Source organism: Prionailurus bengalensis, chromosome A2 (assembly GCF_016509475.1).
Source record: "Prionailurus bengalensis isolate Pbe53 chromosome A2, Fcat_Pben_1.1_paternal_pri, whole genome shotgun sequence".
Lineage (NCBI taxonomy): Eukaryota > Metazoa > Chordata > Mammalia > Carnivora > Felidae > Prionailurus > Prionailurus bengalensis.
The window spans coordinates 25,861,938-25,879,836 of record NC_057348.1 but is presented as its reverse complement, the minus strand read 5'-3'; the positions used below and the strand labels follow the sequence as shown (position 1 = coordinate 25,879,836).

At 36.9% G+C, this 17,899-nt stretch overlaps 1 protein-coding gene across 3 annotated transcripts in view; it reads left to right on the top strand.

Moving 5' to 3' along the window:
* Window positions 1-17,899, top strand: part of DENND6A (DENN domain containing 6A) — a 67,883-nt gene that overhangs the window by 43,943 nt on the left and 6,041 nt on the right. For all 3 annotated transcript variants that reach the window (XM_043587715.1, XM_043587714.1, XM_043587716.1), the window contains 5 exons: window positions 206-301; window positions 2,417-2,511; window positions 16,287-16,352; window positions 16,450-16,514; window positions 17,095-17,184. In XM_043587715.1, coding sequence (XP_043443650.1) covers window positions 206-301; window positions 2,417-2,511; window positions 16,287-16,352; window positions 16,450-16,514; window positions 17,095-17,184 — 412 coding nt within the window. The remainder of the gene's footprint in view (window positions 1-205; window positions 302-2,416; window positions 2,512-16,286; window positions 16,353-16,449; window positions 16,515-17,094; window positions 17,185-17,899) is intronic.

Genomic DNA, 17,899 nt, shown 5'->3' with positions numbered 1-17,899 from the left:
ACTAGGGAATGGTAATGCCAGAATTTCAACCCATCTTCTGCCCCAAGTCCCCATTTGTCTTTCTGATTTCCTGAAATAAGTTTGCTGTTTACTGAAATAAGTAATCCCATGTGGGTATACTGTGTGTTATTGATGTTTTATAGTTATTGAGTAGGGCCTTTAATTTCTGTGTCCTTTGTTTAAAATGTTCTTCTTTCCTCCACAGCTGTATTTCTCCATTAAAGTACTTCAGTGACTTCCGACCTTACTTCACTATTCATGATAGCGAATTCAAAGAATATACTACTCGTACTCAAGCCCCGTGAGTAAACAAAATAATTTTTATTGACCAAGTATTTCCTATATAACCAAATTATGTAAAATTAAATTTTGAACTTATTGGCATCTTGATTTGGTAAAGGAAGGTTTGAGGAACTGCTTGTAATACTTCTACATGTCAAGTGTCAAACTTGTTTTCTTTTCAATGACTTTATTTATTAGTGGAGGATGTATTGTCATCAATAGCCATCTGATTATACTTTGAGTTCTGTTTTCTTGCCTTCTGTTATCTCTTGTTGCTCTATAACTTCCTTTTCCTTCTTCTTCATTGAATTGGCATGGAAACATCAAAATTCTTCCCAATATATTAAAGGGAAAAAATTATCTTACCCTTTCTCCCTTAGCTCCTGCTCTATTGCTTACCTTCTTTTCATAGTGAAATTTCTACAATAACAACAACAACAAGAAATCTCCACGTACTGTCTCTACTTCTTGGCTTTCTGGTTGCTTCTCAGTCCATTGCAGGTTGATTTCTTTTTTATTTTTCAGGTTTATGTATTTACTTTGAGAGAGAGTGTACATGCTTGTGTGAGTGGGAGAGGGACAGAGAGAGAGGGAGAGAGAAAGAATCCCAAGCAGGCTCTGTGCTGTCAGTGTGGAGCCAAATGTGGGGCTCGATCTCACAACTGTGAGATTATGACTTGAGCCAATACAAGGAGTCAGACACTTAACTGACTGAGCCACCCAGGCACCCACAGGTTGATTTCTCCACTTCCACTGAAGTCAGAGTCATCAAGACCCTCTCACTGCCCAACCCTGTGCGCACATTATTGTCCTATTTTCCCTGCCTTCCCTTTCTTAATAACATTTAAGCTGTTGAACTTGAAAGCATTTTAATCTTTGACACCACTCTCACCTGTCTGCCTGGTGGTGCATCTCAGTCCCCTGTGCAGATGTCTCTGTCTCTGCCAGCACCTTAAGTGTTGGTGTTCTCCAGCACTGTGTTCTGGGATCTGATTTCACACTGATGATTCTTTCTGAGCTATCTTATCTCTACCCACAGACTCTGTTAACACCTGTATACCAATGACTGAAATTTATCTGCCTAGCCCAGATCTTTGCAAGGTGCAGACCTATATGTCCAGGGTTTTGTTGTTGTTTTTTATCACTTTACCACCTAGGTATATTAATGGCAACTGAAACTAAACATGTACAAACTGAATTCTTTCTGTCTTCTTGTTTTCTTCCCTAAACCCATGCTCCTTCCTATTTTCATGAATGGTAAAATTGTCATAAATTTCTCCTTCTTTATATGCCCCACATCAAATTTTACCAAATTCTGTCAATTTAACACCATAAAATATCTCTCATAATAACATTTGTTATCTTCTTCCAAAAGTCTATTCTCAGCCTAACTGTCTCCAGTCTTTGTCATGTCTGCTGTTGCTTTTCCTAAATCTCTTACCGTCTTTGTAGGACACCTTCCAGATTTCCTAGAGTGGTCTTCCTACATTTTCATTCATGTGGCATCCTTCCGCTTGGCTCTCTATTAGCTTCTGTTTGCCTACAAGATTTCTAAACTTCTTAGCATATTAACTTGGTACTTAATAATCTGGCCAGCATCCAGCCATCTACCTTCATTTCTAACTCATTCATCATTCTTGCTTTGTGCTGTAGAAATACTGAGCTATTTGTAGTTCTTCAGGCACTCCACCATCTCATTTCATTGCTTTGCACATATTAGTTATTCTCCTGCATCACCTTTACCTCCCTTATCCATTTGGGAAAGAACTTCTGTGCATCTTTCATATCTTTGTGTAAATGTCATCTCTTTAGTGAAGCTGTCTTTTAATCCTCTTGATAGATACAGTTTCTCCTTTGTAATTATTGTATGTTTGATACCCCCATCACCATTTTCTAATCTGTGTCATTGTGATGGGGTATGCATACGTTTCTTCCTGTATGCTTTTAGGAAGACCATGTCTTTCCATCTTTACTTGTCTAGGGCTAAACATGGTGCCTGGCATCTAGTTGTTATGTAATGCATGGAGTGAAGGAAAATATAATCTGTTGTTCAATCTAAAGAAATTATAAACTATTCTTCACTGATGGAGCATTTGTCTTTTTCTCACTTTGTTTCTGTTTTGTTTTTATGTAGGCCCTCAGTCATATTAGGAGTAACCAACCCTTTTTTTGCAAAAACACTCCAGCATTGGCCACACATTATTCGAATAGGAGACCTTAAACCTGCAGGTAAAGTATAAACTCAGTGTTCTGTTTTTTACTATGTAATGTGGCTAAGCAGGATAATTTCTTCCCCTTTGTTTATAAGCTCTTGATTACTTTTTAATTATGTTTATGGTAACCTTTTTGGAGGCAGACTGCATAAAGGTCTTAAGAGAAGAGCGTAGTAACTTCCCACTAAAATTATGTAACCCATCATGTTCTCCTATTAACAAATGTACTTCTAGTGTTATAAACGTGGAATGAATTATAACAAAATGAAACCTTAAAAATTTGAGCTACTTTTTGTATACATGTAAACCCAATTAAACGGGGATTTCCAATACTGTTTGAATAAAACCTTGTAGAAGCTTGAATTATTCAACTTGGTACAAAATTCTCTGCTAGGTTTCAAAACCAGTATTATACAATTTCTGTGGCACTGGTACTAATTAAGGAAGTGGTCAAAGGTGCCTTCCTTGAGGAAAAGATATATAGTATTTTGCTAATGGTAACAATTTAGTAACTGTATTTATTTTATTATTATTATTTTTTAAAGGAACAGTGTTAATTTATTGGAAGGGTGTAAGCTGGACCTACATTGCCAATGTTGAGTTGATAGTAGAAAGCTGGGTCTCTCTCTTTTTTTTTTTTAAGATTTATTTATTTTTTTTACTTTCTATAATTTATTTATTGATTATAATTTACATCTAAGTTAGTTAGCACATGGTACAACAATGATTTCAGGAGTAGATTCCTTAATGCCCCTTGCCCATTTAGCCCATCCTCCTCCCACAACCCCTCCAATAACCCTCTGTTCTCTATATTTAAGAGTCTCTTATGTTTTGTCCCTCTCCCTGTTTTTAATTATTTTTGCTTCCCTTCCCCTATGTTCATCTGTTTTGTCTCTTAAAGTCCTCAGATGAGTGAAGTCATATGATGTCTTTCTCTGACTAATTTCACTTGGCATAGTACCGTCTAGTTCCATCCACGTAGCTGTGAATGGCAAGATTTCATTCTTTTTGATTGCCAAGTAATACTCCATTGTGTATATATACCACATCTTATTTATCCATTCTTCCATCGATGGACATGTGGGCTCTTTCCATACTTTGGCTATTGTTGAATGCACTGCTATAAACATTGGAGTACATGTGCCCCTTCAAAACAGTATACCTGTATCCCTTGGATAAATACCTAGTAGTGCAGTTGCTGGGTCATAGGGTAGTTCTATTTTTAATTTTTTGAGGGAACTCCTTACTGTTTTCCAGAGTGGCTGTACCAGTTTGCATTCTTACCAGCAGTGCCAAAGAGATCCTCTTTCTTCACATCCTCACCAACATCTGTTGTTGCCTGAGTTGTTAATGTTAGCCATTCTGACAGGTGTGAGGTGGTATCTCATTGTGGTTTTGATTTGTATTTCCCTGATGATGAGTGATGCTGAGCGTTTTTCCATGTGTCGGTTGGCCATCTGAATGTCTTCCTTGGAGAAGTGTCTATTCATGTCTTTTGCCCATTTCTTCACTGGATTATTTGTTATTTGTGTGTTGAGTTTGATAAGTTCTTTATAGATTTTGGGTACTAGCCCTTTATCTGATATGTCATTTGCAAATATCTTCTCCCATTCCGCTGGTTGCCTCTTAGTTTTGCTGATTGTTTCCTTCGCTATGCAGAAGCTTTTTATTTTGATGAGGTCCCAATAGTTCATTTTTGCTTTTGTTTCCCTTGCCTCCGGAGATGTGTTGAGTAAGAAGTTGCTGCGGCCGAGGTCAAAGAGGTTTTTGCCTGCTTTCTCCTTGAGGATTTTGATGGCTTCCTGTCTTACATTGAGGTCTTTCATCCACTTTGAGCTTATTTTTGTGTATGGTGTAAGAAAGTGGTCCAGGTTCACTTTTTTCTGCATGTCGCTGTCCTGTTTTCCCAGCACCATTTGCTGAAGAGACTGTCTTTATTCCATTGGATATTCTTCCTGGTTTGTCAAAGATTAGTTGGCCATACCTTTGTGGGTCCATTTCTGGGTTCTCTGTTCTGTTCCATTGATCTGAGTGTCTGTTTTTGTGCCAGTACCATACTGTCTTGATGATTAAATCTTTGTAATATATCATGAAGTCCAGGATTGTGATCCTCCAGCTTTGGTTTTCTTTTTCAAGATTGCTTTGGCTGTTTGAGGTCTTTTCTGGTTCCATACAAATTTTAGGATTGTTTGTTCTAGCTCTGTGAAGAATGCTGGTGTTATCTTAATAGGTATTACATTGAATATGTAGATTGCTTCGGGTAGTATTGACACTTTAACATTTGTTCTTCCTATCCAGGAGTATGGAATATTTTTCCATTTTTTTTGTGTGTGTGTCCTCTTCAATTTCTTTCATAAGCTTTCTATAAGCTTTCATAAGCTTTCATAAGTTTTCAGTGTATAGATTTTTCACCTCTTTGGTTAGATTTATTCCTAGATATTTTATGGTTTTGGATGCAATTGTAAAGGGGATCAATTCCTTGATTTCTCTTTCTGTCGCTTCATTATTGGTGTATAGGAATGCAACTGATTTCTGTGCATTGATTTTATATCCTGTGACTTTGCTGAATTCATGGATCAGTTCTAGCATTTTTTGGTGGAATCTTTTGGGTTTTCCATATAGAGTATCATATCATCTGCAAAGAGTGAAAGTTTGACCTCCTCCTGGCTGATTTGGATGCCTTTTATTTCTTTGTGTTGTCTAATTGCTGAAGCTAAGACTTCCAATAATATGTTAAATAACAGTGGCAAGAGTGGATATTCCCTGTCTTGTTCCCGACCTTAGGGAGAAAGCCTGAAAATATTTTTAAATAATGTTATGATGTGTTACTTTTAAAGACTTTTTTTGGTATACACAGGTGTGTGTTTTTTTTAATTTTTTAAGTTTATGTATTTATTTTGAGAGAGAGAGAGCAAGAGAGAGCAGAGAGGGCCAGAGAGAGAAAGGAGAGAGAGAGAATCTCAAGCAGGCTCTGCACTGTCAGCATGGAGCCCGACGCAGGGCTCTGATCCCACTAACTGTGAGATCATGACCTGAGCAGAGATCGAGAGTCGGCCTCTTAACCCACTGAGCCACCAGGTGCCCCTACACAGGTATATTTGAACTATTGTTTAATAATATTATTTTATGAACTGTGCCTTTGGGGATATACCTAAATCTAAATAGATATGTTAGACTCAAGCAATAACAGTTCAAATCATACTATTTACAAATATTAGTCTTATACTGAAATCCTTAGAAGCCTTAAGAAATAGAGGAAAGAGTAAATAGCTTTACCTTGGCAGTCAGATCTTAGTGTTCTTAGGCAGAACAGACTATTTAAGCCTCAAATTCTTTGTTTGCTGAGAGATTAAACAGTTCCTGACTCATGGCACTCTGTAAATGTCATAGTCACCTGCCATTTCACTGGTGTCCTCTCTGATTTAATGATAATTTAGAACACAGCAGTCACCAGAGTCTTAACTTTGAGAAGATACAGAGTTTTTTTTAAATCTTAATTTAATATTGATATTTATTTTCATGGTTTTGTCCTATTAATCTAGACTATTTGATTAACTGTAATATTGTTGACTACTGTTTATTGTCTTTTTCCAATGAAAAAGTCTCTTTGTTGGGGCTTTAAGTAGAGGAACTTTTGCATAAAATCATTGGTAAAGTAGCGTGAATTGATAATGCCTGTTTAACTTTTTAAGACACTGCCAAACTGTTTTCCAAAGTGGCCCACTATTTTACATTAAGAAAATTTTTTTTAAGTTTATTTATTTGTTTTTAAGTTCCAGTTAATGTTCAGTGTACTATTAGTTTTGGGTGTACAATATCGTGTTTCAACACCAACACCTGGTGCTCATCACAAGTGTACTGTTTAATCCCCACCACCTATTTCACTCGTTCCCCAACCCACCTCCCCTCGCGTACCATCGGTATGTTCTCTATGGTTCAGAGTCCGTTTGTTGGTTTGCCTCTCTCTCTTTTTTCCCTGTGCTCATTTGTTTTGTTTCTTAAAGTCCACATATGAATGAAATCATATGGTATTTGTCTTTCTCTGACTGACTTATTTCGCTTAGCACAGTACTCTCTACCCACAGCATGGGCCTTGAACCCACAACCCCAAGATCAAGAGCCACAGACTCTTCTAAGCCAGCCAGGTGCCCCTCATTTTACATTCTCACCAACAGTGTATGAGGGTTCCTATTTCTTCATATCCCTCCCAGGAGTTGATACTGTCTTTTTTAATATAACCCATTTAGTGGGTTTGAAAATGGTGGTTTTCATTTGCTTTGCCCTCGTGAATAATTGATGTTGAGCATCTTTTTATTTTTTTTAATTTTTTTAAAGTTTATTTATTTTGAGAAAGAGACAGCACGAGTGGGGTAGGGAGAGAGAGAGAGGGAGAGTAAATTCCAAGCAGGCTCCACATCACTAGCACAGGGCCCCACATGAGGTTCAATCTCATGAACTATGAGATCACGACCTGGCCCAAGATCAAGAGTCAGATGCTTAACTGACTAAGCCACCCAGTCGCGCTGAGCATCTTTTCATCTACTTATTAGTCGTTCATATATCTTCTTGGATGAAATGTTGATTTAAAAAAAAGTGTTTTTTAACCTTTATTTATTTTTTTTTTTGAGACAGAGAGAGACAGAGCATGAACGGGGGAGGGTCAGAGAGAGAGGGAGACACAGAACCCGAAACAGGCTCCAGGCTCTGAGCCATCAGCCCAGAGCCCGACACGGGGCTTGAACTCACGAACCGCGAGATCATGACCTGAGCCGAAGTCGGACGCTTAACCAACTGAGCCACCCAGGCGCCCCTGAAATGTTGATTTAAATCTTTTGCCAATTTTTCATTAGGTTATTTGTCTTATTTAGTTGTAGAGATCTTTATGTAATTTGGACACAAGTCTGTTTTTAGATATATGATTTACAGATATTTTATCACAGTATTTGGCTTCTTTTTTTTGTTTTCTTAATGGTATCTTTGAAGTGTGAAAGTGTTTTTCCCCACAAGTTTTATTGAGATATAATTGACAAACAGCACTGTGTAAGTTTAGGGTATACAGCATAATGACTTGACTTACATATATTGTCAAATGATTACCACAATAAGTTTAGTTAATATCTATCACTTCATACAGATACCAGAAAAAAAAGGAAAACAATGTTGTTTTTTTGTAATGAGAACTCTTGGGATTTACCCTCTTAACAATTTTCAAATATACTATACAACAGTGTTAATGAGAGTCATCATGTTATGCACTGAATCCCCAATACTTAATTTATCTTGTAAGTAGAAGTTTCTACCTTTTGACCACTTTCATCCATTTCTCCTACTCCTAACCTCTGATAACCACAAACGTGTTAATTTTGGTGAAGTCTAGCCTATCAGTTTTTTTCTTTTATGGATTGACCTTTTGATGTTGTGTCTAAGAACTCATTGCCCAACCCAAGGTCACAAAGATTTTCTATGTTTTTTTCTAAAATTTTTATTATGTTACCACCTACATTTAAGTCTATGAACCACTTTAGTTATTCTTTGTGTATGATATGGGTTAAGAGTCCAAAATAATCTTTTGTGCATGTTGACAACTCATTTGCTCTAGCACTATTTATTAAAGACTGTCTTTTTTCTATTGAATTGCCTTGGTACCTTTGTGGAAAATCAACACTAATACAGTGTCTTGATTACTGTAGGTTTTTTTTTTTTATGTTTATTTATTTTGAGAGCAAGTATATGCAAGTGTGCACAAGTCGGGCAGAGAGAGAAGGAGAGAGAAGGAAAGAGAGAATCCCAAGCAGGCTCTGTGCTGTCAGAGGCCCAGTGCAGGACTCTATTCCACGAACTGTGAGGTCATGACCTGAGCTGAAATCAAGAATTGGATGCTTAACCAACTGAGCACCCAGTTGCCCCTACTGTAGTTTTATAGCAGGTTTTGATATCAGGAAGTATGTCTTTTTTTGTTTGTTTAAAGTTTATTTATTTATTTATTTTGAGAGAGAGAGTTGGATGCTTAACCAACGTAACCACCTAGGTGCCCCTCTAATTTTGTTCTTCTTATCTAAAGTTGTTTTGGCTATTCTTTGGTCTTTTGCATTTCTATATAATTTTAGGATCACTTTGTCAGTTTCTGCGGAGAGCTAGCTGGGATTTTGATAGGGATTATGTTAATTTGCAGTTAGTTTGGGGTTTTTTGTGTGTCTTCCAATCCAGGACTTGGGACATCTCTCCATTGCTTAGGTCTTCTTTAATTTTTCTCACAGCAAGGTTTTGTAGTTTTCAACATACAGGTCTAATTATGATGTTAGATGTAGTTTTTCATAGATGTCATTCATTAGATTGACAAGTGCCTTTCAATTCCTAGTTTGTTGAGAATGGTTATCATGAATTGGTGTTAAATTTTGTTAAATGCTTTTCCTGTATCTATGGAGATTGTCATGTGGTTATTAATATGGCATATTAATTGCATTTTCGATGTTAAACCAACCTTAACATTCCTTGGACAAAGCCCATTTGGTTATGGTATATAGTCCTTTTTTCTGTTGATAGATTTGATTTGTTTACATTTTTGTTGAGGATTTTTACATCTATAGTCATGAGGGATAGCAGTCTGTAGTTTTCTTTTCTTGTGATATCTTGCCAGCTAATATTCTTGCTACTCTGAGAATCCTCTTCAGGCAAGTGAAGTCACCATTTTTTTTAATTAAAAAAAAATTTTTTTAATGTTTGTTTTTGAGACAGAGAGAGCGAGTAAGGGAGGGGCAGAGAGAAAGGGAGGGAGACGAAGATCCAAAGCAGGCTCTGTGCTGAGAGCAGAGAGCCTGATGCAAGGCTCAAACTCACAAACCGTGAGATCATGACATGAGCCGAAGTCAGATGCTTTAACCGACTGAGTTACCCTGGCGCCCCTCAAGTTAACCATTTAAAAGCAAGACCTAGGACCAGGGTGCCTGGTTGGTTAAGCATCCCACGTCAGCTCAGGTCACGATCTCGCAGATTGTGAGTTCAACCCCCACATTGGGCTCTGTGCCCTCAGCCAAGAGCCTGGAACCTGCTTCTGATTCTGTCTCCCTCTCTCTCTGCGCCCCCCCCCCCTTCTCTCTCTCTCTCAAAACTAAATAAACATTAAAAAAAATTGGGCACCTGGGTGGCTCAGTTGGTTAAGTATCCGACTTTGGATCAGTTCATGATCTCACAGTTCGTGAGTTCAAGCCCCACATCGGGCTCTATGCTGACAGCTCAGAGCCTGGACCCTGCTTCAGATTCTGTGTCTCCCTTTCTGTCTCTGCCCCTCCCCTGCTCATGCTCTGTTTCTGTCAAAAATAAGTAAACATTAAAAAAAAATTTTTTAAAACATATCAACTTCTAAAAAAGCTAAAATAAATAAAAATAAAAGTAAGACCTAGGACCAAGGTAGGGGAGGGGACAATTCTCGAATTTATTTTTCAAAGTGGGGATGAGGGCAGGTATGGAATATTAGACTTTATTTTAAGCAGCCTACTTTAGAGAAGAGCTGATGTATTCTTTCTCATTATTTCTATCATGAGCTTATTTGGACCACTTCATCAGGTATCATTTTTTCTTTAGAAAGTGATGGCAGTGTGTGGAAACATTATGCTTTATAGATCCTTAGTGGTCAGTGAGGAGTGAATGCTAGAGGTTGTCAGTGTCCTCAGTTTGGTCCTTGTTCAATTAGTAGAGAAAATATGTTGCGGACAAAGACACCAGAGGTAGTTCAATGATTTGGGTCAAGACTTTAATGTCTAACTGTTTCTGGGACTCACAGGTCTTATATGAGCACAAGTCTTTTCTGTTTTTTTATTTTTATTTTTATTTTTATTTTTTTAATGTTTATTTATTTGAGCCCCGACACGGGGCTCAGACCCACAGACCACAAGATCATGACTTGAACCAAAGTCAAACGCTTAACTGAGCCACCCAGGCGCCCCAGTATAGGAGCACAAGTCTTAACAGAAGTGCAAAATTTCATTACGTTTAGAGTGTTTATGATACTTTCCCCCACCTACCCTAAAAGTTGTTTTTGTGGGTAAAATAAACATAACATAAAATTTACCATCGTAACTATTTTTAAGTATGTAATTCATTTAAAAATAATATAGTGGCATTAAGTGTATTCATACTGTGCAGCCATTGCCACTGTCCATTTCCAGAACTTCTTCATAACCTCAAACAGAAGGATTTGGATTTAGTTCACCCGAATACAAAATCTGTTAAACAATAACTCCCCAATTAATGCATCCCCCAACCCCTGGTAACTTCTATTCTAATTACTGTTTCTGTGAAGTTGACTTTTGCCCTTTGGTGTCTGACCTATTTCACTGTTTCAGGGTTCATTTATGTTGTAGTGTGCATAAGAATTGCATTCCTTTTTTTAAAAGTAAAATGAAGATAACATGAAATTTACCATCTTAACCATTTTTTAAGTATATAGTCTAGTGGCATTAAGTACATTCGCATTGTTGAACTATAGTCACCACCATATACTCAAATGCCCTTTTTATCTTGTAAAGTTGAAACTCTATACCCATTAAACAATAATTTGCCATCCACTTCTCTCTCTGCCACCATGCCCCAGCCTTTAGTAACTTTCTGTCGATAAGAATTTGACTACTCAGGTATTTCATGTAAGTGGAATTTTACTTTACTTGTCCTTTTGTGACTGGCTTATTTCACTTAGCAAAATGTCTTCAAGGTTCATTCATGTTGTAGCATGTGTCAGAATTTACTTCTTTAAGACCAAATAATATTCCATTGTATATATATATACCACATTTTGTTTATCCACTTATCTGTCAGTGGACACTTAGGTTACTTCTACTTTTGAGTTATTGCAAACAATACTTCTATGAACATAGATGTACAAATATCTCTTGGAGTCTCTACTTTTAACTTCTTTTGAGTATAAACACAAAGTGGGTTTGTTGGACCATGTAGCTATGTGTGTTTAATTTTTTTGAGAAACTGCCGTTTTTTGTTTTTTTTTTTTTACTTTCCATTCTCACCAATAATGCACAAAGGTGTCAATTTCTCCACATCCTTGCCAACACTTGTTATTTTTTGATGGTAGCCATCCTAATGGGAGTGAGGTGGTATCTTATTGTGGTTCTGATTTGCATTTCCCTAGTGATTAGTAATGTTGAGCACCTTTTCATGCGTTTACCGGCTAACCGTTATCTTCCTTGGAGAATTATCTTTTCAAGTTCTTAGCCTGATTTTTAATCAGGTTGCTGTGTTGTTGTTGAGTTGTAGTTCTTTATATATTCTGGATACCAATCCGTTATCAGATAAATGCTTTTTAAATGTTTTCTCCTTTCTGTGATTTGCCTTGTCATTCTTTCATTTATAGTGTCCTTTGATGCACAAAAGTTTTAAATTTTGATGGAGTCCAGTTTATCTGTATGTTCTTTTATTGCCCTTGCTTTTGGTATCATATTCATGAAAATCCATTTATCTTTTAATTTATGAGTGTTGGGTATATATATTGGGGCATTTTTCTGCTCATTGATATGAAGACCAGGACCACTGCATATGCTGCACAAGTTATGAAACACACTATCTGAAAGGGTCAGTAAAACTGCAGAAAAACTTTTATTTTGCAGGGAAGGCACAGCAAAACTGAGACAGCTTTACCAGAAACATACATTTAGTTTTAACCCTATAGAGGGATCATTCCTCCTGATGCAAAATGATTATTTCTTCTGGTTTATACCTAGTTTTAGTTCACCTAAATCCTGTCAAATAGAGAAACATAATGTTAAGGTGGTGGTACTTAACAAATATTCCTCAAAGAGAAAGTAATTCTATTAGTGTATATTGGATCAGGTTATAAACTGATGATTTCTAAGCAGACATTAGGTGTGGTGATTTCACTAACAGTAAAATATTTGGCCTAAAGATTCTCATGCCAATATACAGAGGTGCAGCATTGATGACTATTAATTTAATAATGTTAAACCCCTCTCTAATGTGCATTGTACATAACAGATACTGAATAGGTATTTTTAATTAAAATAAATATCTGTGGGGCGCCTGGGTGGCTCAGTCGGTTGAGCGTCCGACTTCGGCTCAGGTCATGATCTCGCGGTCTGTGAGTCTGAGCCCCGCGTCGGGCTCTGTGCTGACAGCTCAGAGCCTGGAGCCTGCTTTGGGTTCTGTCTCTCTCTCTCTGCCCCTCCCCAACTCATGCTCTGTCTCTCTCTCTCTCTCTGTCAAAAATAAAAAAAACTTTAAAAATAAATAAATAGGGGCGCCTGGATGGCGCAGTCAGTTAAGCGTCCGACTTCAGCCAGGTCACGATCTCGCGGTCCGGGAGTTCGAGCCCCGCGTCGGGCTCTGGGCTGATGGCTCAGAGCCTGGAGCCTGTTTCCGATTCTGTGTCTCCCTCTCTCTCTGCCCCTCCCCCGTTCATGCTCTGTCTCTCTCTGTCCCAAAAATAAATAAACGTTGAAAAAAAAAATTAAAAAATAAATAAATAAATAAATAAATAAATAAATGTCTGTAATTATAGGACTTTAATTCATTTTCAGACACTTTTTTTTCCCAAAGCCATCTGACAAATATCCATTAAAAAAAATTTTTTTTTTTTGTAAAGGCAATGTATCTTCATGATGAATGTTCTTTTCATCTATTACATACTACAGTGTAAGAATTATGGTGGCTAGGGTTAGAGATCAGTATGCATCTTACACCTGTTGAGGTCCAATGAATCAGAGGGGAATCGTGTGAGTGAAGATTGCTGCATGGGTTTATTTTTGTCTTTTACCTTTTTAAAAAAATGGATAAGGATGCTACCTATCTTCATTATTAGCCAGAATGTACTGAATATAAAGAATGTACAAAACCTGCTGCTGAACTTTTCTCCCGCTCTGATACTCAGTTCTTTTTGCACAGTGAGTTTCAGGAAATAATATGTTAATAAATAGTGTTGGTGGATAGAGGAATTGCAAGTACTTTGTGAATTAGAGCAGAAAGAAACAGAAAATAAGTACAGAAATACTTAGACTTAGTCAAACCATTGTGGTTTTATACATGCTATTCTTTGGATTCTTGGGGTCAGAGGCAGATGAATGACTTGAAAGTAGTTATCTGTATAGTTAAATAGTATTCTGCACTTATTAAGGGGAAAAAAGTTTTACAGATCTTGTGATGAGAAGCTACTCTGAACTCTGGAAAGCACAACCACAAGATTCAAGATGAGAGACATTCTCATAAGAATTAGTACATGGGAATAGATAAAATATGTTGACAAAGTAAAAACTATGGGCTAATGAATCAAAAATATTCTGGAAACCTGAGCATTTCTGGACAGTGCTGTTCTCTCAGGCTGTCCCCATAGCCTCTTGTTTTACCTCCTCCACGGAACTCCAGTAGCTCCCTCTCTTCTCTTTCCTTGCTGCACGTGTCTTGCTTCAGGTTCTGTTTCTACCCAGGAGCAGTACTCCACAATGCTTCTATTTTATCCTATAGGCTTTTCTCTTCCACCTCAAACTCCTTTGTGCAACACAGCAGCCCTACTCAGGAGTTCTGTCCATCTGTGGCTCAGATCTGCAGTGTGACTTACATTATCACCACCTGGTGTCAGGGAGTATGTTAAGTGCAGATTTGATCCTATTAGCTCATTGTCCCTAACCACCATCCCCCGTGCCCATGCTTTCAATCTCTCAGTCACCTTAGATGTCAGACATCTTTATAGTTCCTCTTGATCTGACCTTTGAATACCTCTCTAGCTTTATCTCTTGCCCTTCTTAGCATACTCTCCATTCCTACCTTTGTAGTGTAGTGGATAAGAGTGATGGCTCAGGGGGTTAGACTGCTTTATTTCATATCGTGGTTCAAGCATGTTATCTGTGTGTCCTTGGACAAGTCGTTCCTCTAGAGCTAACAACCTGTCTAAATGGGACATTGACCAATGAGGGTGGATAATGGCAATAAAGAGCCAGTGTTGGTGGCCTACCAAGTTTGTTTTATCCATGCCTTAGTTTTTTCATCTGTGAAATGGGCATGGTAAAATATACTTCTTTGTGAAGGTTAAATGCGATCATTCGTACAGTATTCAGAGCCCAGGACTGGCACAGATAAGATTGAGTATATGGTGGCTATTAGTATCCTTACCATATGTATAACTCTTTAGGCAACATGCTCTTTATGCTTCTGGACTTAACTCTACCTAAAAAGGTCTTTTTCCCTTGGATAACTTTTTATTTCTCTTATAAGACTGCTTACATATCACTTCCTTTAGGAAACCTCGATAATTTTTTCGCTCCTGTTTGGCCAAAACACTCTTTTGTGTTTCCATCGTATCTTGTTCATAATTTCATCCAAGTGTATATCCTTTCGTATTGTCACGTATGTCAATTTGTCTTACTTTGCCATTAGATTGTGAATATTTGATGCCAGGAACTAGTTGTTTTATTTTTTATTTCCAGTATCTTGGTTTACTGACATTTACTGAATCAATGAAAAAAAATTAGCCTGTGTATCCATGATATTGACTTCTATAACAAGGGTCTGTTTAAAGTTATTATTGGGACAATTGATAAAATTAGAGTATCACCTTTATCATACTGCAGCTTTTCTGTAAAATTGAAATTATTTCAAAGTAGAGAGTTTATAGAATACCTGTTTTACCACAGTACGTGGTCTAAAAATTCTTTAATGATAAAACATTACAAGCGAAAATGCTCTGTGTTCCTGTAATTTCAACCCCAGAGATAACTTTAGATAGCAGTTTGATGTACATAACAATGTAAACAAAAATATTGTGTCAATTTAGAGCCTTGAATTAGATAATCTCTAGGTTGTCTTTCAGTTTTTAGGTCTTCTTACTCTTAGGCAGAGAGGAGGACAGAGAAAGGAAAAGAAAAAGTCTGATAAGTCTAGTGTGCTGTTGACGCTTCTAAGTGCTTAACTTGAGGCATTTTTCTGCTGATGAGAGGGTTATTTAGATTGCAGCTTCCCTTGACCCCAAAACCAGAACCACAGCATATGCTGTGCAAGTTGTCACAGCAGTCCTGCTCAGGAGTCCTGTCCATCTGTGCCTCAGACCTGTGGTTGTGGCATACACTGTCACCACCTGGTGGCAGTGTAAGTTTCTACAGTGCAAAAACAATTTGGGGAGGTGTCTGAAAAACACTTTTGAATACTATATCTGCATACTAACTTAGGAGTTCCTTATAATTCCATTTACTCTTCAAGGGGTATTTTGTTAATATTTGCCACATAGATTTTCAATTTCATGTATTTGGCACAAAGATTTTAAATTATAAGTTGAGTGACAAAAGGAAAAATTTTGAGTAATGATAGATATTAATGAAAGATCAAATACCCATTTTATATAATTTACACACATTGTTTCTGTAATACTATAATAATCCCACATTCCCTTTATCCAGTTTTAAAGTACCATGAATAAACTCTTCAATACTATTTGATGTTAAGAATACTTCATGGGGCGCCTGGGTGGCTCAGTCAGTTGAGTGAGCATCTGACTCTTGATTTCGACTCAGGTCATGATTCTGGGGTCATGAGATCAAGCCCTGTGTTGGGCTCTGTGCTGAGCTTGGAGCCTGCTTAAGGTTCTCTCTTTCTTTCCCTCTGCCCCTCTCCTCTGCTTGCTAACTCTCTTAAAAATAAATAAATAATAAAATAAAACTCTAAAGAATGCTTTAGCTACAAGATCCCTAAGTAATAAACAGACAATTCTTAATCTGATAAAATTCCAGTTTTATAGTGTGTAAAACTTGAATAGTGTAAGAATCTTTATGATGTTTCCTTCAGGTGAAATTCCTAAGCAGGTTAAAGTGAAAAAATTGAAGAACCTAAAGACTCTGGATTCTAAACCTGGTATTAATTTTTATTTTTTTTAATTATTTTTAAATATATACTTAAATGACTACCTGGGTCTTACTGTTCACCTTATTTTCTTTCATTTACTTCTTAGGAGTTTATACTTCTTATAAGCCATATCTAAATAGAGATGAAGAGATCATAAAACAATTACAGAAGGTAATTACTTGCTCATATTATTAATTTAAATTTCCTTGTTCAGGTATGCAATATCCAGTTAGGCAGCATGTGCATTAGGTATAATGATATGAAATGAGGTCTTTCTTTTGAACCAAAGCTTCATAAAAATCAGGAGACTAAAGCAAGCAAAAGTTATGGGCTTGAAATGTGGGGCTGCAGTTACCAAATAGTGCCAGTCTTTCTAGAAACTTGGGAGTTACAGTGAAAAAGTAATGTACTCTTCTTCCATGAGGTAGTTTAGCACCTAACAGGAGATAGTTACCATTTTTTGGGGAAATGTAAATAATACTAATACAGCAAGTATGAAGTAAAGACCATTCATTGTAAACTGATACTTTTAAGTACAGGATGAACATGTGTTATTTTACTCTAAGGATTTTTTTCCACAGGATATTGCACAATGAACTTTAGGTTAAATTACTTCAAGGTGAAGTTCTGGTTTTGTTTTTTTTTAATCAAGTAAAATACATATTTACATATCAGTCGAGCTACTATAATTATCCACTGTTTTATATTCCCTTATACTAGAATGTATGTTCTCATTGCTTTTTCTTTTAAGGGCGTACAACAGAAACGTCCTTCTGAGGCTCAAAGTGTTATTCTCCGTCGCTATTTTTTGGAACTGACACAAAGTTTCATCATTCCATTAGTAAGTTAACATATATATTTGTTTAATGATTTGTTGAAGGCTATATGCATGTTTTTCCCATTCACAAAAACCTTAAGTTGTTTGGCTTGCTCATGTGTTTGGTGATTAAAAATAGAGTGATTTGCAGGAGACCTGGACTCTGTTCTAATATTAACTTTGTGACTTTGGCAAGTCACTTCCTTTCACTGACACTCATTTTCTTTTACTGTAAAAGTGACTAATTCCACTTTTCCTAAATATCTTTCAGGGTTGTTGTGAATCTTAAATGAGATAATTGTGAAATGTTATATGATTATTGCATTTGCACCTTAAAAGAAAGTTAACCTGGAGCTTCTTTCTCTGATATTATTTTCTTGAGCACAGTTTGGTATGATATCCATGAGACTGGTAGCTCCATGATGACAGGGGCCTTGTCTGTCTTGTTCATTATCTTTTCCTCAGTCTGGCATCTGATAGCACTCAATATGGAATAAATGGCTAGATGATATGGGTATTCTATGAAATTTAGTGGAATAACATATTAAAATACTAAAAGATGATTCACAGTATACGACAGTACCATAATGTGGTCCTAGTCTGGATACTGCATCAGAGAGAGATTCCATGTAGTTACTAACATAATCTATCTGTGAATATTATATGGGAGCAACATGGAGATCTTTGCTATTACATTTTGAGATGAAATAGTCTTTCTTGTTCTATGCGTGTTAATTAA